The sequence below is a fragment of the Micromys minutus genome, assembly GCF_963924665.1.
Source record: "Micromys minutus genome assembly, chromosome: 7".
NCBI classification, from domain to species: Eukaryota; Metazoa; Chordata; class Mammalia; order Rodentia; family Muridae; genus Micromys; species Micromys minutus.
The window spans coordinates 69,758,396-69,776,447 of record NC_137976.1 but is presented as its reverse complement, the minus strand read 5'-3'; the positions used below and the strand labels follow the sequence as shown (position 1 = coordinate 69,776,447).

Here is an 18,052-nt window from a genome sequence, read left to right as displayed (position 1 = left end):
AGAGGCCAATGGCAGGCACTGTGTACTACCTTCACCTTAGCTTCTGAGACAAGGTCTCAAACTGAAGTCAGTGATCACTAACTGGATAGCCAGCTAGCAAGTTCCAGGATCTTAGGCAGGCACTGCCGTGCCTAACCTTTCCCATGGTGCAGAAATCTGAAGCCTGAGGCCCACCATACACTACTTATGTATACTTTATAATGTAAAGCATTATAACACTTTCTAATACTGAGCCTTCTCATCTATCCCTAAAGCTTTTTGTTGGTTCTCAACCTTCTTAATGCTGTGACCTTCATGTTGTGGCGAACCTAACCATAAAATTATTTCACTGCTGCTTCCTAACTGCAACCTTGTTATTGTTATGACAGAAACATCAGCTAAGCAGGATCATTGGCTATGGGGCACCTATGGGGGTGAAGACCCCCAAGTGAGAACCACTGCTTTTTGTCTACATCAAGACGTTAATTAATGCTTGTGGGCAGATGACTTTGTACTCTTCCTTATAGTTGTTAGTTTCTGAACTACAGGATACAGTCACACCCGGAAGTGTTCTATGAGCAGTTCACCTCTGCATAGTTTCACCAACTTTCCTCTCAAGGCCTTTGAAGAACTCCTGAGAGACTTCCCTCTCACTTTAAACTGACAACCGCCCACTGCATGATCATTACAATCAAGTGCTACACACCCCAGACTAAGTGAAAATCTAAAATTTGGACCATTCTTTTCCTAAGATGTCCCTGGACCCACATAAACCTTCCAGAACATAAGCCCTAGGGCCCAATTTACGCTGACGTAGCTGAAGAATAGCAGCCAAGTTCCACTTTTTTCCACGTTGTCCTATGAACTCTGCAAAGCCAGGGTCACTGCCACTGAAAATGATGAGTGGATTTCTCGGCGCTTAAGTCTTGACTCAAAGTACAAAGTAACTCACTTAGCTCTCACCCTCATGCGCTACAGAAAGTCTAACCATTGACCTTATAGCTCAGCTTAGAAACTGTAGTCCTAAATTAAACCGATGTATTACCAAAAAAAAAAAAAAAAAAAAGATGGAGGAAGAGGAAGGAGGGAGGAGGCTGTACATCCACCTCAGTCCCCAGATAGTCATTCTTAAAGGGCAAACAGGGCTGGAGAGATGGCTCAATGGTTAAGAGCACTGACTGCTCTTCCAGAGGTCCTGAGTTCAATTCCCAGCAATGACATGGTGGCTCACAACCATCTGTAATGAGATCTGAGGCCATTGTGTCTGAAGACAGCCACAGTATACACTGTATGTAATAAATAATACACTTAAATTAAAAAGGGCAAACAAGCTCCTTACCTTCATGGTTGCTGGAGAAATACCCGCCTCTCATGTAGGGTGACTGGCAGTTAGGCACTTCTGAAAGGGAAATACAGCATTCTTGGCATCGGTTCTTACAGAACAGCAGAGACCACGCTGGGCAGCCATGGCCCTACCTCTCTTCCAAGGCAACGAAGGATGTGCTGCTTAGGTCTTTGTCAACTTGACACAAGTCAGCGTTACTTGGGAAGACTAAGCACCTGTCTCTATGAAGATGGCTGGGGGCACACCTGTGGGTCTGCATGGTCTCTGCAGCAGCTCTTTTCTTGGCATCCCTCAAGGATGATGGTTCGTGGTCCCTAAGTCGAATACCCAGTCCCGCCCCCTGCCCCAAGTTGCTTTTGATGAGTTTTATTACAGCAACTAAGGATCAACCTAAGACAAAGGTCAAGTGTTTAGGGCCTTGTTCTGTGGAAATGGACCCAGCTAATAAATGAGATGGTAAACAAACACTACCCACCACCTGCAAACAGGAGGCACAGGAGAAAGAGATAGCAGCTAACGGTGACAAACTGACTTTCAAAAGGGCTTTCGGATGGGGAGGGAAGGGAGACTGCCCGGTCATTGATGGCCACATCCAATTCTTCTGCCAGGAGTGAAGGTATTTAGTGGAACTAAAGCTTTGCAGCCAGGATGGCACGGGCCAGGTGGGTACTATAGTTTGGCAAGCATGTTTTCGCCATGTTGGATCTGTTATGGGGAGACTAAACCACACTCAGGCAATCTCTTCTTCAGGTCCCAGGGCAGGAAAATGGCCTGGGTGCACACTGGGAATGCTTCTGAGGTGAACCTTTGTTGACTGCCTTTCTTTAAGTGAATGGAGGAGAGTAAAAATGGTTGGCCAAATTAACATGTCAGTGCCAGAGGACAGGAGAGAGGGCTCAGTGGCTAAGAGGACACACTGCTCTTCCAGAGGACCTAGCTTCAGTTCCTAACTCCCACATCAGCAGTTAACAGCCATCTGTAGATCCAGTACCAGAGGGGATTGAGGCATTCATATACATGTTTCTAAGCTAATAGTACATAATATATCATATAATATACATATTAACATCAATGCCAGTCCTAAAGAAAAAAATACTGTCATCATGACTTCTGAGAAAAATGTTTCAAAGCCTTCAAAAAGAATCTAGCGACAATTTGTTTGTATAAGCGATCAGCAGCCTCCACTGGCTTACCTTCCCAGATTTCCCCAAACTAGTTTCTATCCAAATGGTGGCTTTATCTCAAAGACCAAGAGCAGACTCTATACTGCACTCCATCCACAAGAGCCATTTTGTTTGCTCCAGCCTTCCAAAGGGGCTTAAGAAAAGTCCACAGTAAAAGGCAGAAAACCTACCAAGCACCCTTAGGTCATTTTAGTCCTGACTGAAAGGAAAGAGCGGGAACACTGCAGACAAGTTTACAATCTCAAGCCTGCAGAGCTTGCAGGCCTGCTTCCCTCCCAGGGTCTCACTTAGTGGGCCTGGCCCACAAGACACAGAGCCTCAACTTCTTCATATGCTGAAGCCCCCAGGCAAACAGCAGGGACTGTCGCAGGTTACACAGCTCCCTGTGTAGGCTAGCAGCCTCAACAAGACACAGCACCAGCCCAAGGTAAAGAGTGCCTCGGAGAATCTGGCCCAGCACTGGCACACTTATGGGACAGCGGGTGCTTCTCAGAACATTTATTTCAATCACAGAACTGTGTCTGAGAGGTGAACTCTTTCCTTATGATTATAGTACTGTATTGAAAACAAGGCCACAAAGCTAAAACTCACAAACTGTGTTCCTTGTGCCCAGTATACTTAAGGCAGGGCACCACCCAAGTGTAGGCCCAGCAGGCTTCAGATTCGCCTCAGGTGTATTTTACTCACTTCTGAACACCATTAACTAATTCATTAAGCTCTTTGAGGGCAGTTTATTTGGTTTTGGAAGCGCTGGGTATGAACTCCAGGATACTGTGTTGCTATCTTGTCCCTGAAGGCAATTCTCATGTAATAATTCCCCAAAGCATCGTAGACAGCGGATTCACACTCATCAGACAGACAATTATGAGAATATAGAAACCAGTGCAGCAAGTCTATGCTAACCTGAGTCAGCACAGTAATCTCGGGGCTCCTGCTTGATTCCCATGGGTGACTGGAACCCATGTGCTGGGGGACCAGGCATCCCAGGGACCCCATGGTCATAGAGTGGGTCATGGTATTCCTGCTTGAATCCCTGAAGGGGTGGAGGAGCTGCGGGGACGAGGGGCTCTGACATCTGCCGGTGGTAGCTGGGGCGATTGTCTCCAGGAACTCCTGATTGAGGAGGGAAGGGGCGGCAGGGCTCAGACAGCTGTCGCTGAAATCTGGAAGAAGGAAAAAAAAATCATCGTTTAACACAACGCTATGATTCAGCATTGGGGATTAGCCACAGCATCTGGCTTTCAAAAGACAAATTAATTTCTAAATTAAAAAAAGTTGTTTATTACTAATGTAAAAGGTTGTTTATTATCAGTCAGTGTGTCTGTGTGTCTGTCTGTGTATGTGTGTGTGTGTGTGTGCGCGCACACACATGCTTGTGAGTGGATAGGTGGTGTTCCATGGCTAACATGTGACAGTCAGAGAATAACTCTGGACTCAGTTCTCTCTTCCAACTGAACATAGGTTCTGGGGATTAAACATAGGTCATGTTAAGCTCATACAGCAAGTGCCTTTAATGCTGAGTCATCTCACTGGCCCATGAACTAATTCTGAAAAGAACTTACTTGGTATTGATACATTATCATAATACGACCATAATTATAAGAAATGAAGTTGACTGATAGATCAAAGAAACCAAATTTAAAAAAAAATCAAGAACTGTTAATACTTTCATTACATGTCAAAACATTTCAAGTTTGTAGGGAAGGTTAGGTTCCATTTTATACTACATTCTAATAAATTCTGTTATGGATGAAGGATTTCACACTATGAAGCAAATGTATATGAGAGTTTACATACAATTTCAGGTGTGGGAGAAAACGTTTTAAGTTACCTTAAAAACAGCAGAAACCATCAAGATATACACAGACAAAAGCAAAGCGAACCATGAGTGGGAGGGAAAACAGAACCTGTAATAACCAGAGAATGCTAGGATGACTCCAGATCCTCCTCCGGAGATCAAGAGGGTTAGAGGTGAGTATTGGCAAGGCTGAAGGTCGGTATTTTACGGTGGCAGTTCAATAAGTCGCCATAGGTTTGTGTGGTGGTCTGAATTAGAATGGCCCTCACAGGCTCCCTAATTTGAATGCTTAGTCACCAGGGGGTAGCAAAGGCCACTTTTTAAAGATTAAGAGGATTAAGAGGTGTGGCCTCGGATGAGAGCAGCCTGGTCAATAGAGTAAATACTAGGACAGATAAACCCTATCCGGAAAAACAAAATCAAACAAACAAAAGCAAAAAAGGAGGTGTGGCCTTATTGGAGGAAGTATGTCACTGGGGGGTGGGGTTTCAAAAGTCGATCTAAACCCAATCTCTCTAGTCTCTTAGCGACTCCCTAGCTCTGAGTGCCTGCCACCATGCTCCCTGTCCCAAGAACGGACCTCTGAAGCTATAAGCAAGCCAGGCACATGAACGGGTAGGTTGGTACTGTGAAAACGGCCATGCTGCCAGAAGCAATCAGATTCGAAGCACGCCCCATCTCCCATCGCAATTCTGAGTCAATTCTTCAAAGAAATTGAAAAAAATCTTAAAATGCATATGGTAACAATAAAAACACAAACCACCAAAAACAATCCTCATATTACACAAACACAAAAGGAACTCTCACCACCCCTAATCTCAAGTTAGACAGACCCGTAAGAAGTAAAAACCAGCATGTTAATGGAAAACACACACTTATCAATGGGATAAAATGAAGGACCCTCAATTAAGTCCCCGAATTTTAACAAAGATTAAAAAAACAACAACACACAGGAGAAAAGACAAAGCCTTCAACAAATATATGGTGCTGGTCAAAGCGAACAGCTCCATGTAGAACAAAAAGTTATCTCCCCTCATTCTGCAAACAAATCAAGTCCAAATGGATCCAAGATCTCAAGGTCAGACCCAAAACTCTGCAACTTCTAGAAGAACAGCTAGGGAGTACTCGTCAGAATTCTGGCTTAGGTAAGGGATTTCTGAATAGGACTCAAATCATCCAGGAAATCGGGCCTTCAATCAAAGTGGGACTCCATGAAATTCAAGTTTGTACTGCAGGAGGCTGTAATGTACTCAAGAGGCCTTTTGCTAGGTTGCATCTGACAGAGGACTTAGTATATAGGATATACCAAGAACAAAAACTAAAGGAGACATCAAGGAATGATGATCCCATTAAACGTGAGCTAGAAGAACTCCACGCAGCTAGGAGAACATCCAAAGCACTGGTTCTCCTCAGCCATCAGTGGAAGGCAAACTGAATTACTGTGAGATTCTATCTCACCACAGAACTGCTAAGATTAAGCAAACAAAAGACTCGGTTCTTATTAATAGATTTAACCAAGTAATTGGACTTTGATTTGAATTAATCTGTGTCAGCAGGTGCTAACAGATTTCTAGAACATCAAGACTTAAATCCGGGGACAGATAAAACCACCAAGATCAGTGTATAGCACAAACTGCTTCTGGGTGAGGTTTTACTATCCTTCCGTGTACGCACATGCACTCGTACACACACACATACACACCATTCTCATTTGCCAGCCCAACATTGTGAACACATTCCACTATCTTAGCTGGTTCAGCCTTATCACTTCAGCAGAAACCTGGAATTAATGTCAATGCTATTTAAAGTGACCCTTTCAAAGGACAAGTATACATTTCCAACTTAGCCTTCACATTTTGAATACAGGCATCAGCTACAGGCTCACAACCTGAAGGAGAACCTTCCAGAAAAGCACAGAGATACCCCAGAGGCTTTATTCTTATTAGCTGGCCAAACCCCTGTGCACCATGTTAGCACCTTCAAAGGTGACCCGCACCACTTGGTACTGTAAGGAGAGCCTTGGCAGCTGCTGCGACCAATGGTCTCCTCCTTCCGCTTGGTTTTCACCTTCTCATATTCCAGAATGTAATTCTAGAGTTGGCCTGGGGTGGCCTCTTTAGGAAAGGATGCTTCTACACGAGCCTTAGCCAGCAATGAACCTCTTGTCCCTCCGTGTCACCCCAGTGTCCTCTCTACTGCAGTGAGTCTTACGATTCATGAAGCCAAAGCCTGGGTGCATCCCAACGACCAGGACAGACTCTTTAACCAGTGTTGCTCTGCACTGCATGCTGGGAAGTGAGTGGCAAAGGAGAACACGGGTGGGTCACAAGACCAACCCATCTTGAAAACAGAATAGCTTAGAGCCTGCTGCTCTGTTTGCTATTTGCAGAGATTAATAAAGTAATTCAGTCCTTGTCCTCAAAATACATCCTGTGAACTTTACTCACTGGCCTTCGACTGAACCTCATTCCCCTCTCAGCAATCTTTTTGAAGTATCTAAGAATGTGTTGTCCACGAAAAAACAACCACCACCAAGAGGCCGCTGGGACTGGTCCCCAAAGAGCAGCAGCTAAGGCTGACCAGCCTTTCTTCCTCCTCCCCACCCAGGACACCAGCACAGCTCACGAGTAATGAACTCACATTTGGAGAACAGAGGGAGACAGGCTATGGAGCATGGCTTCTGAGAGCCAGTTTAAAGGAAAAATTATTTATTTATCTGTCAGATTTATATAGCTAGCGCCTTTCCTCTCAGGAGCACACCCACGCCACCAACATTTGGTTTACGTTATGAAAACTGTTAGATTCTTTTTCTGCATTTCCTTTTTGGTCTCAGCTGCCAACACACAGCGTAAACACAATGGTAAAAGAAATAAAAGGGGAGGGGGGAGAGTCAGGGCGGGGCACACAGTGTGTATGCCTGGCAGGTCAAACAGCGACAGTTCATAGGTGGCCTTTGAGATGATCCGATTCAAGGAGAACCACACCACACACTTAAATCTCACCATCACGGCTAAGAGAGCGTGATGCAAGCCAGAGACACAGCAGAGGCAAATCCAGAGTCTGGCTCTGAGATCAGAACAAGCTGAGCCAAAAGCCAGTTTTTACCACTGATTCCCCTCATGGCTTTTACATAACAGCCCCGAGCCTTCATCGGCAGAATCCAGATGAGCAGGAGACCTGCCCCAAGGGTCTGTTGTAAAGACTACACATACATAGTGCACGTAGCATGTCAAGTTCTCAATACACGTGACTCTCAGTCTCTCAGCTAAAGTCACAAGCTGTGTGATTGTAGAGACCTCCTGGGGTCAGGGGGTTATCATATGCACCAATCAAAGTAAGATCCCAGAGCTGGGTTTTATTTTTGAGTGACTTAGCATGCCCTCCTGAGAAGAAAGGTGCTGCAGCCTCAGCAGGACCACAAGGGGCAGGATAGCATCCACAAACAACCCCATGTCCAACAGAAAGAGATAGATAGGAAGGCCTTTACAATATAGGCCCTGTAAAAATGAAGCAACTGGAGTTTCTAAGACACACACACACACACACACACACACACACACACATACGTATATATCTACCTAGTAATAAATATGTATTTTTTTATTATTCTTTATTGTGTAGGTATGTTACCACAGGATGGGATTGTGGGAGCAGAGCTCAGAGGACAAATTTCAAGACCTACTTCAGCCTTTCTTGTGGCTTCCATGGATAGACGCTCAGGTTGTGAGATTCAGGTAGCCACCACACACAATGTTTAAAAACTGTATCTCAGTCGGTGAAGTGGTTCAGCAGTACAGACATTTGCTGAGTCTGACCATCTGAGTTTGTTCCTCAAGACCCACCTGGTAGAAAGTGAGGCCTAACTCTGTTGGATTCTGAGACACAGAAGCCCTCCTTGCCTCCCCATCATAAAATTTAAAAGTGTGAAGAAAAAAAAAAAGTAAGTAAAATATAGACATGCACGGAAGTCCGGCAGCCTGTGGGACCGTGGCACATGGGAAGCACACGCCTGGTGTCAGCACTCCTCACCCCTAAATAGCAGAACTGGGGTTCACCTTCAGGGCTGTCATTCTGTATAAGAGCCACAAGTGAACAGTTTATATATCACACACATATATTTAATAGTTTTACTTGTGTGTGGGTGCCACTGTAGGCTGAAAGAGGACTCCAGATGCCCGGGAGTTATGGAAAACTGTGAGCTAGGATCAGAACTCTGCTTCTCTGAGGAGCAGTAACCACAGTCATCTCTCCTGCCTCCCCTAAGCCATTTCTACAATCACTTCTCAATGTCTATCGATGACACCTAAATACAAATTATACTCGTCCACACACCCCAAAAACCCAAACAAACAACCCCCTTCCCGCTTTTAGAAACAAAGAAAAAAATGTTAAAAAAAAAAAAAAAAAAAACACAACAGCCACAAAAAGCCCAAAAACTTTAAAGCTATGCTAGCAAGCACTTAAAATGTCAACAACACCACAAACCATAACTTAGGCAAGACATCTCCAGGAGGGTTGTGTAAGTAACGGGGACTATGTTAACTGTCTGTCCAAATGGATGGACATTTACTGAAATCAGAACCACAGGGGCACCAAGAGAACGACTGAGTTGTGAGACTAGATGTTACTTGCTAAGAAAGTCCAGTGTCTGCCAAGTCTCCAAAGTTCTAAGCAGTCCCAGTATAAAGACATCCAGACTCATCTGACGAGTACCCAGCGAAGTCCCTGTCAGAAAGAAAATCACCTCATTCCCAACCACAAATCTGAAGCCAGACAAGGTAAGCTCAGCAATGAACATGGCCATAGAGCCAGGAGAAGGCTCAGGAGGCAAAGAGCTTGCACCAAGCCCGACAGACAATTTGATCCATTCCCATGGTGGAAGGAGCCCACTGACTTTTGGCCTTTGACCTCTCACCTCCAAATACATACATTCCATGTCACACAAGCACAAAACCCTATACATTAAAAACAAACAAAAGAAAGTTTCATTAAAAACCCAAGCACTTTGGTTTTAGACCCCCAAAACGAACCCACACAAATCATGCTATGAGCCAGACACGTGGTTGAGGACACGCAGTCTGTATTCCAAGCCGAGTTACACTGTGACTCAGTCGACCCTTTCCTGTAACCACACAAGACCTGGAGGGAAATGGTGAATGACGGTTTGTCAGGGATGGACTCTAAGAGGAAGTCAGCCTTGTAACCTATCAAGCATCATAGTGTTTTTGCAAAGTCCGAGCAAGAAAACAGTTCAAATCAGGCTTTGGGCAGGAGCTGGGTACGTTCCTCTTTCAAAAAGTACCCAGTGACGTTCTGCGCTGGTGGTACATTAGAGGCCGACCTCTAGGTGCTTGGGTACTTCACCCAGAGACGGAACACCATAATATGGATGCTCTTGCGCATACCTGGTTTGGTTTTGTTTTTCCTACTATAAGGACACCTTGAGTTCTGTCTTTAGTTTTTGTTTTTCTTGATGTCAAGTTTGGGAGATGACACAGTATTTCAAAATTCCTACAGGAAGGGTTTTTGTTTCCTGTGAAGCCTCTTTAAATTGTGAGGCTTTCTTCACTGAGGTACAATACAAGGAGAGGGAAAAAACAAAACAAAAACCAAACATCCCACATGTTGTGGGTAGAATACAACTTCTAAGTTCTTAGCATGTATGACCATTAACATTGGTCTGGCCAAAGGAGAAACAAGAGTTCCAAGGAGTATAAATGGAACACGCTGTAGCGCGCCAAACACACGATCCCCTCCCACACCACATGGGAGGAACCACCAATATAAATCACTGCTTTCAAATACAGTATTTATCTTCCAAAAATAAGCTAAGTTGTGAAGTTATATAGGCAGATTACGTGAAACACCAAGAATATACTTTGACTATGTTATATTTTAGCTGTTTTAAAGCAAGACCACAGCTAATGGCTGCCACCATCAACAAAAATACAGAAGGCAATGACCCAGCCTAAGAAAAAGACACAGACTCTTCACCTGAACAGGTCAGGCCGATGCAAAACAAAACAAGACATCATCTAGCCCTTGGGCTTAGTGGAGATAAAGCAGAAACTCTAAAGACTCTATTTAAGAGGGGCGAAGTTCAAGGACAAATGGCCGCCAAGGGCACTCAGCTTTTCATGCATCCTTGTGGCCGTTTGCAATTCAAAGACAATGCAGATCAAATAGTTAATTTCATGCTTAGCTTTCTCCCAGCAAACTTCTGCTTTGACTGCAGAGCTGTACTGCCTTTATCCTACAAAATAACCTACACTTAACAAGGGCATGCTGGGGCGGTGAGGTAGAGAAGAGGCTTCTTCACAGTGGTGCAAGGGACACATGTACACACAGTGTCACAGAAGGTCAAGTTCAGGCTCCATTCACTGTTTTTTTGAGGCAGGGTCTCCGACTGGACCTTGGACCTCACCAAGCAGGCTGAGCTGGTTGGCCAGCAAAGCTCCAGGGATCTGCTTGTCACTGCCTCCTTAGCAGACTGATTAAAAGCAGGTCCCTGGCCTTTTTTTCACAGGAGATCTGAGAATCCAACTCAAGGTCTCATGCTTTCACAGAAAATACCTTTCAGACTGAGCAAGCCCTTCCTGCTGGGATCTGGATTTTTATCTCCACGTCCTCATGCGCGCGCGCGCGGGGGGGGGGGGGTGTCCTGTGTGCTCTAGGGGAGCCCCAAGCACCTCAGTACTGCTCTTACTTTGTTGCTTTAGAAGCTTACATGCCACCTCACCTTTCACCCCAGGTGTCTCTGTCACCTCGCGAGGTCTTGAACCATCATTACTACAGGTCAAGGGAAAAGAAGCAGGAAGTTCAAGGTAGGCCACTTCACAAAAGACTCATCTGGAAAAGATACCTATGTGCTTTCCGTCTGGACCCAAGGGCAGATAGTCATAAATCCGGGGATCTGAATTTCCTTTCTAGAGGGTAGGCAGCCAGGAGACTTGTCTATTCTACGACTGATACTTGGTCTCCTCTGTAAGCCAGTGTTACAAGATGAAGACTCTGTTCTCCCTCAACTCGGACCAATTCATTTAAGCTGTCACGTTGCTCAGGATAAGAAAAGAAGGTTGAGGGGAAGGCGCCAATCAAACAGATTTAACAAGGCAATTTCCCCATGCCTACATTTGCCAGGCGTTTCAAATACTGATAGAATTCACCAGGGCACCCTCCCCTCCCCCATTAATAACTCCTGCAGATCAGTGAGGTGTTATTTAAATAACACCCAAACCAGTGAAACAAAAATGGCAAAAGCTCACCAACTCTTGACCCAAAAATCTTGGCTACTTGTTTTTTTTTTTCATAAAAATATCAATTCTCTTGACAACGAACAAGGTTATGAATATATAATATAGGCAGCTGCCTAAGCCTGGTGGCAGCTGTTTTCTTTCAGATGCACCCTCTGTGACAAGAGAGATTCATGAACCAGTGTTTCTGCCATATCACAAATCTCAGGCACCCCTAAATTGGTGATCACCCTCAGGGGTCCTATATAGCACAACCGACTCTCTGTGGCTCTTGGCTTGACCATGGGGAAGACTTTCAGCCATCTGCATCACGCAGATTAGACGTGAGGACAGGACCATAACCAAGCAAAGTAACCTCCAGACAGACAGACAGATGGCGGGTAGAACTCTTCGGCACCTCTCCTTCTCCACGTGCCCCGCAGCACCAGCAGAGTGGTGGTTTTCACCCCGCCATCCTTGCTAACACCACTAATCAGTCACTGTACCTCACTATCAACACCGATAAAGAGCATCTTACGTGCAGAGTAAGTCCACACCTGGCCGAATTTCCAGACTATCCCAATGAACGTGGAAAACCGGATCCCTCTCTACCTTTATTTTTGACGAATGAAGGACTCCAGATAATTAACGAAGATGGTTCAACTGTTAGAAAAATAAAGCAACCTACAGGGAAAACAGGAAGTCTCTGCCTCACGAGCATGCTTAGCTCACTTTATGTGAGTAATAATGGAATCTTTCCCGGATGCACGCAGAATGGGAGTAGCAGAAACTGAAGGGTTCATGGTGCATCTGGGCAAGACACCCCGCCGCCCTGACTGGAGCCGGTGAACAGGCTTCCTAAAGATGCTGCGATCCTAGAAAACATTCTGAGAACCTCCGTAACAAGGTGTTATATAGACCAGGCCAACCCCACAGTACCGCCCTTCACTGAGGGACAGTGGAGTGAGAACGTTATAGGTACTTGGCCAACATGACTAACAGCTTCTCTCTCCCAGTGAGACAAGGAAGTTAGTTCAGAGTGGTACCCACCTCTGTTCTGATGGATACTGGCTTTCAGACATCATCTTTGGCATTTGCAGGGGCTGATGTGGTGGCCGGGGGACCGCAAATGTTTGTTGCTGTGATCCAGGTTCTGGAAGCGAGTGAGGGGTTGGGACAGGACCCACCCCTTGAACAGGGCCCGCTCCAGGGGCCAGAGCTGAGGTGGGCAGAGTTGCCTGAGGTGGGGGAAATAGGGAATTCTGGTGGGTGGGTGACAAAGGAGTGGCGGGCGGGGTTAATGGCTTGAACCCAGAGGGAGGCTTCCTATCGTAGGCACTGTAAAAAGAAAGACAGAAGGATCCATTAAACTGCAGAGAAGCATTTGCATAGTAACCAGGCCCAGCAGAATACCAGTTTTCAGCCCACTGTTGCCAGGAAATGACATCATTAACACAGTGAAATCGCTACAGCCCAGGGGAATATTTGTACCTCTGAAATGTGACAAACAGGGGCGTCAAAGAACTTGTTTAACACATCGTGTGATTTTTTTTTTTCTCCAAGATAATTTTAGCTTCTGCTTCCGGTTTCCTTTTTTCCCTCCTTCTAAAAGAATTCTGTGTGTGTACAGGGTGGGTGGGCGAAGCTGGGAATTTATGGGCCTTCTCTGGTCCCCCCTCCAAAATATTCCCAGGGTTCCCAGCAATTGGTCAAAAATCTTTGTGGAAGGTAACGGTGCTTAAATTAAACAAGCCTTCCCTGGTTCCAAGCAGATCTGTGTTTACCTTTAAGTGGGAAGAATGATTAAAATTAAAGCTCCATTCCCGGGGCTTGCATATTCTTAAGTAAAGGATACAGGCGTGGGGGGCCTTTTTGTTTATTCTGATTTTAAGATTATTTCCTTGCCGCTTAAAGTTCACATTAGCATATATGATAGACAGGAAGCCAGCGTATATCACCTGCCTCAAAGCCACAGATCAAACGGCCCAGCATTCCAGGCTTTTACCTTAGCTGGTCTATCTACGGCTCCCTGAGGAGCCACAGCATTTAATGAAAGTTTTGCCTTTCATGCATAGCACATAATGGGTCCAGTGGAATGGGCTTCACCTAGAAGATTACATCGTGGGGCAGCCATGCTCTGCCCAAGGGCATGCTAGATACTATCGGATGCTGCCTCCAGAGCCCTTCGGTGCACCCCTCTGCCCGCCCACCATTCCCCACCACTCACCAATAGTTGTAGAGGCACTTTTCTCCAGACTTAGCACCAAGAGCCTGCTCATGGCTACAGGACGACAACTCGGAGGAGGGGCTGTGCAGCTCCCGTTTGATCTTGGTGGGAGGTGGAGCATGAAGCACCACTGAAATCAGAAGTGGGGGGTAAGGGGGAGGGGGAGGGGGAAGAAAGGGAAACAGCATTTACTAAATCACTCTTTCCACAAACTTCTAGAGCTGAGCTGCCCTTGCAGCTCAAGGTCGAGGAAAACCGCCCCACCTAAATATGCAACCCTTTGTCAAAAGCTCTTGGCAGGGCATGGGGTGGGGCACACCTGTAAACTCAGCACTGAGGGTGAGTTTGCTGCTAGCCTGGGATACACAGGGAACCTCATCAGAAATCATTTTAAAAGAGCCACCCCTGACTCCCATCTCTGTAGTCCCAGGTCTTGTTTGCCAGTTTCTGAAGTCTTTAAAAATCCCAAAGCTGTTGATGAAATAAAAGGCACCGGTGGAGCCCTAAGGAGTGTGGGCATCCGGAATCCAATCTCCAAGAGGGCAGGCATCACACACTAGCTTCTCAATGGCTGTGCTGAGGCTCTTCTTGCTTTTTATGCCCCCCCCCAACCAAGAAAAAAAACAGGGTTTCTCCTTGTAGCCCGGGATGTTTAGAAATTCAATTCTGTGGACCAGTCTGGCCTCAAACTCAGATCCACCTGCTAAGATCCACCCTAAGGAATGCACAACCACCGCCACCTGGCCACATCTTTCCAAATTAAATATGATTGTCGAAGTCTTTTTCCAAGTATTGCTAAACAGTAGTAGTTCTGCATAAGAACCACTCAGATCTAGAAGAATCACAAAACACTTCAAAGTGAAGAACTGAAACGAAGGGGGCCTTTGGGCAGAGGCCAGACCTTAGAACATCTGTGGAAGACTTTGTATGCATGGTATCCGCTTCCAGCCTTGCCCTGTGACCTAACGGGAAGGGCAGGTTTCCATACGCAGCAGTCCTCCAGACTGTGGTAGCTGGTGATGATGCTTTGTGCCCCCCCCCCCCAACTCACTTTGCAATTTGCTTCCCAATGTTATGGTGCTGAAGGGAGGTGCTCGGGTCACAACAGGGATAAAGCACAGTCTCCACTTTTTTTTTTTTTTTTGGTCTTGATGTCATGTGTTTTGCCCAATAGTCTGCGTGAGGGTGTCAGACCCCATGAAACAGGCATCTTAAGCTGCCACGTGGGTGCTGGGAATTGAACTTGGATCCTCTGACCGAGCGGCCAGTGCTCTTAACCTCTGAGCCGTCTCTCTAGCCTGTTCTCCACTTTCACCGTGTGCTTCGGTTTTGTGTCTCGCCATGTCCCTTCACTCTCCCCTCTGCTTTGCACGCAGACTTCACCAGATGTTCCTTCGTGTCTAGAACCACAACCAAGATAAACTTTACAAACTACACATGTACACACGTATAGTCACACACATGTATCTATGTATTCTTACTAAATTATCCAGTCTGAATTATTCTGTTATAGCAACAGGAAGTGGACTAAGACAATGCCAATGGCCTCTCCTAAACCCACGAAGTAAGTGCATGTGTCCAGGAGTTCCCAAAATGAAAGATTCACAGTGCCTCTACACTCCTGAGTACAGAAAGCTAATTCTGCCCCTACTTAGATACTAAATAGCTTCAAAGAGGCCCCTTTCCCAAAGCAGAACAAACCCTAACCCAGACACTGTGCCATGAGGACCGTCCCTTCCAGCAAGAATATTAAAATGGCTACTCTGCCTATTTACCTGGCCGCAGGGTGTGGGGTAACTTCTCTGAGCACCCTAACCACCTCTTAATCACCGCCATGAGTATAACCAGAGGAGGAGGCAGTGCTCTCTGGTGATACCCCAAAATCTTCCTTGACTTACGGTTTACTTCTAAAACACGTCTAAGCTTCTGGCTAAGATCTGGTGATTTTACTAGTCAGACTTAGCCAACAGTCACCCTTTTCTATCTAGGAAGATAGATCTATTGAATGATCTCCTAGACAACTGGTTTCTCTTACAACTTCAAATCTGATGAACCGAATCCGACCCCCCACAACCCATAGTGGACAGAGAACTGACTTATGAAAGCTGATCCCTCATCTCCACACAAATGCCCTTGTATACACACACACACACACACACACACACACACACACACACACACACACACACGTATTCACACACCATGTGTGTACCCCAAGTTCCCACCATTTGTCTGGGCAGTCTACCCCCACACCATATATGTAAGAAAAGAAAAGGCTGTCTTGCCAACAGACTAGAGAAGACTGGTTTTCATAATTCCTTTCTTACATAATACCAACTGTGTTTTCCTGGATCCATGAAATAAGTTGAGAACTCGCAGCTTATATTTAGAAGTCTAATATTAGAGTCTCTGTCCTGAGCTTTCACGGTGACATCATGGCAGCCCCGAGTCAACTGTTATCAATGTTTTCAGATACTCAGAGGCACAGAGTGGCTAAGCTTCTGAATTCGCATGTTGTTGTTAGTAAGTGAGAAACCCTGGCAGCCTGGAATGGCCCCTTCATCGTGACCCCTTCTTCTCTTACTTTCCTGCTGTCAAAAAGCTTTGGTAAAAAAAACAATTAGAACAGTATCCAGACTCGACTCTAAACAAAAATCATTCGTAGCCTTTAAAGCCCAGCTTTGCTTTGTCTAAAAATTATCATTAATTATCACTGCATTACCTAGATTTGGAAAGTAAACGATAAAGGCAATATTCAATTTTCTCTTGTTAGGTTTTAGGAATGTCTTCATCTCTATAATCTTATTATTAACAACTGGCAGTTTTCCTGACAAGGTGAACTAACCTACGCCGCTTGCTGACTCCTCAAGTCAGTGTCTTCTGCACCTGGCTGTCTGGAAATGGAATCACTTTCTCTATCAATTTCAAGAAATTTGGTGACTAGCCAGGTGCCAGGCATGGTGGCACACTCCTATAATCCCAGGACTCGGAAAGTTTAGGTAGGAGGGTCAGAAGTTTGTGCCCAGACTGGGATACATAGCAAAACCACTCAAAAACAAAACAAAACAACCAACCCCCCTCACCAAATAAAAAACTACCTCCCATCATAGTAAGTTATAAATGGATTGTCTTACAAACCAGCTGAAGGCATTTACTCTTTAATTCTAGGTACAGTTTAGCCATAAATGCCTATCAGTCACCTGCAGAGATCAACATCCCGTTGTCAGGAGAGAGCCCTGAGGATTCCCCACAGTTCTGCTTGGTGTCAGAGACTTGGGCAACCTAATCAGGAGTTCCGAAGTCAAGAAATACACCTTGCTTTTGTGTTTCCTCATCTGTAAAATGAAGCATGCCGCAGTGCCCAAGAGTAGAGGAAACAAACAACACAGAGCCTCCCAGATGGAGCAAAGATGCTGCATCATTTTAATTATGCTGAACTTCCCAAAGTGGACTATGTTAACAACCACAGACCGCTGTGGCGGGAAAGGATGGAAGTGGGTGAGACTCAGGAAGGAGCTCAAAACCCAAAGTCTGAAATGTTCAACGGGTCGTCTGTTTGAGCAGATAAGCACCTACCATTAGAAAACGTGCTCAGTACAAAGATGGGCCCACGAAGTCAGTCACCTGACAGTAACTCCTGCCGAGTTTGGAGGACCTGGACCATCTGCACCATCACCTACCTTCATCCTGCCTTCCCTTCTCGGACCTGGTGAGACCATTTTCTCTCAGCACTAACTAGAGGAGCCAACAGGAAGAGCACATCCTCTGGCACACACGCTGCTTAGATTTGACTTTCATCGTTTTTTTTTTTTTTTTTTTTCCTCTCATAGAAGCCCTTGAGAGGTTGTTGGGGCCTTGGCCCACTTTGTCCAATCTTCTACACAGAGAACCCTGAGACCCAAAGGAGTGGAGGGAATTGCTTGGGGGTCTTAGAAGAGCTGTGAAGAGAAGCAAGAGCGCCGTGACACCGTCAGCCTCTACCACAGGGTCAGAAACGGTAGACATCCCAATAAACTGCTTTGCCCATTAGGAAGAGAAACAGTAAAAACATCACATTATCTCTGGCTGAAAGGACTTGTGTGCGCACTCACACACGTATATGTGTGCGTGTAAGTATGTGGGTGTGTGTGGAGAGCAGGGGAAAGGACATTAGGTACCCTGCTCAATTACCCTGCCTTGTTTCTCTGAGGTTCTGTGAGTTGGACTCTCTCATTGAGCCTGGAGGGAGGCTGGCCGTCAGAACTTGCACCCCGCCCCTCCACGCACATCACACACAACCCTGGGGTT

General features: G+C 45.7%; 1 protein-coding gene across 3 annotated transcripts in view; it reads right to left on the bottom strand.

Moving 5' to 3' along the window:
• Positions 1 to 18,052, bottom strand: part of ETV5 (ETS variant transcription factor 5) — a 53,971-nt gene that overhangs the window by 14,840 nt on the left and 21,079 nt on the right. For all 3 annotated transcript variants that reach the window (XM_080918859.1, XM_080918860.1, XM_080918861.1), the window contains 4 exons: positions 13,766 to 13,895; positions 12,589 to 12,876; positions 3,412 to 3,671; positions 1,319 to 1,378 (listed from right to left, as the gene is read on the bottom strand). In XM_080918859.1, coding sequence (XP_080774985.1) covers positions 1,319 to 1,378; positions 3,412 to 3,671; positions 12,589 to 12,876; positions 13,766 to 13,895 — 738 coding nt within the window. The remainder of the gene's footprint in view (positions 1 to 1,318; positions 1,379 to 3,411; positions 3,672 to 12,588; positions 12,877 to 13,765; positions 13,896 to 18,052) is intronic.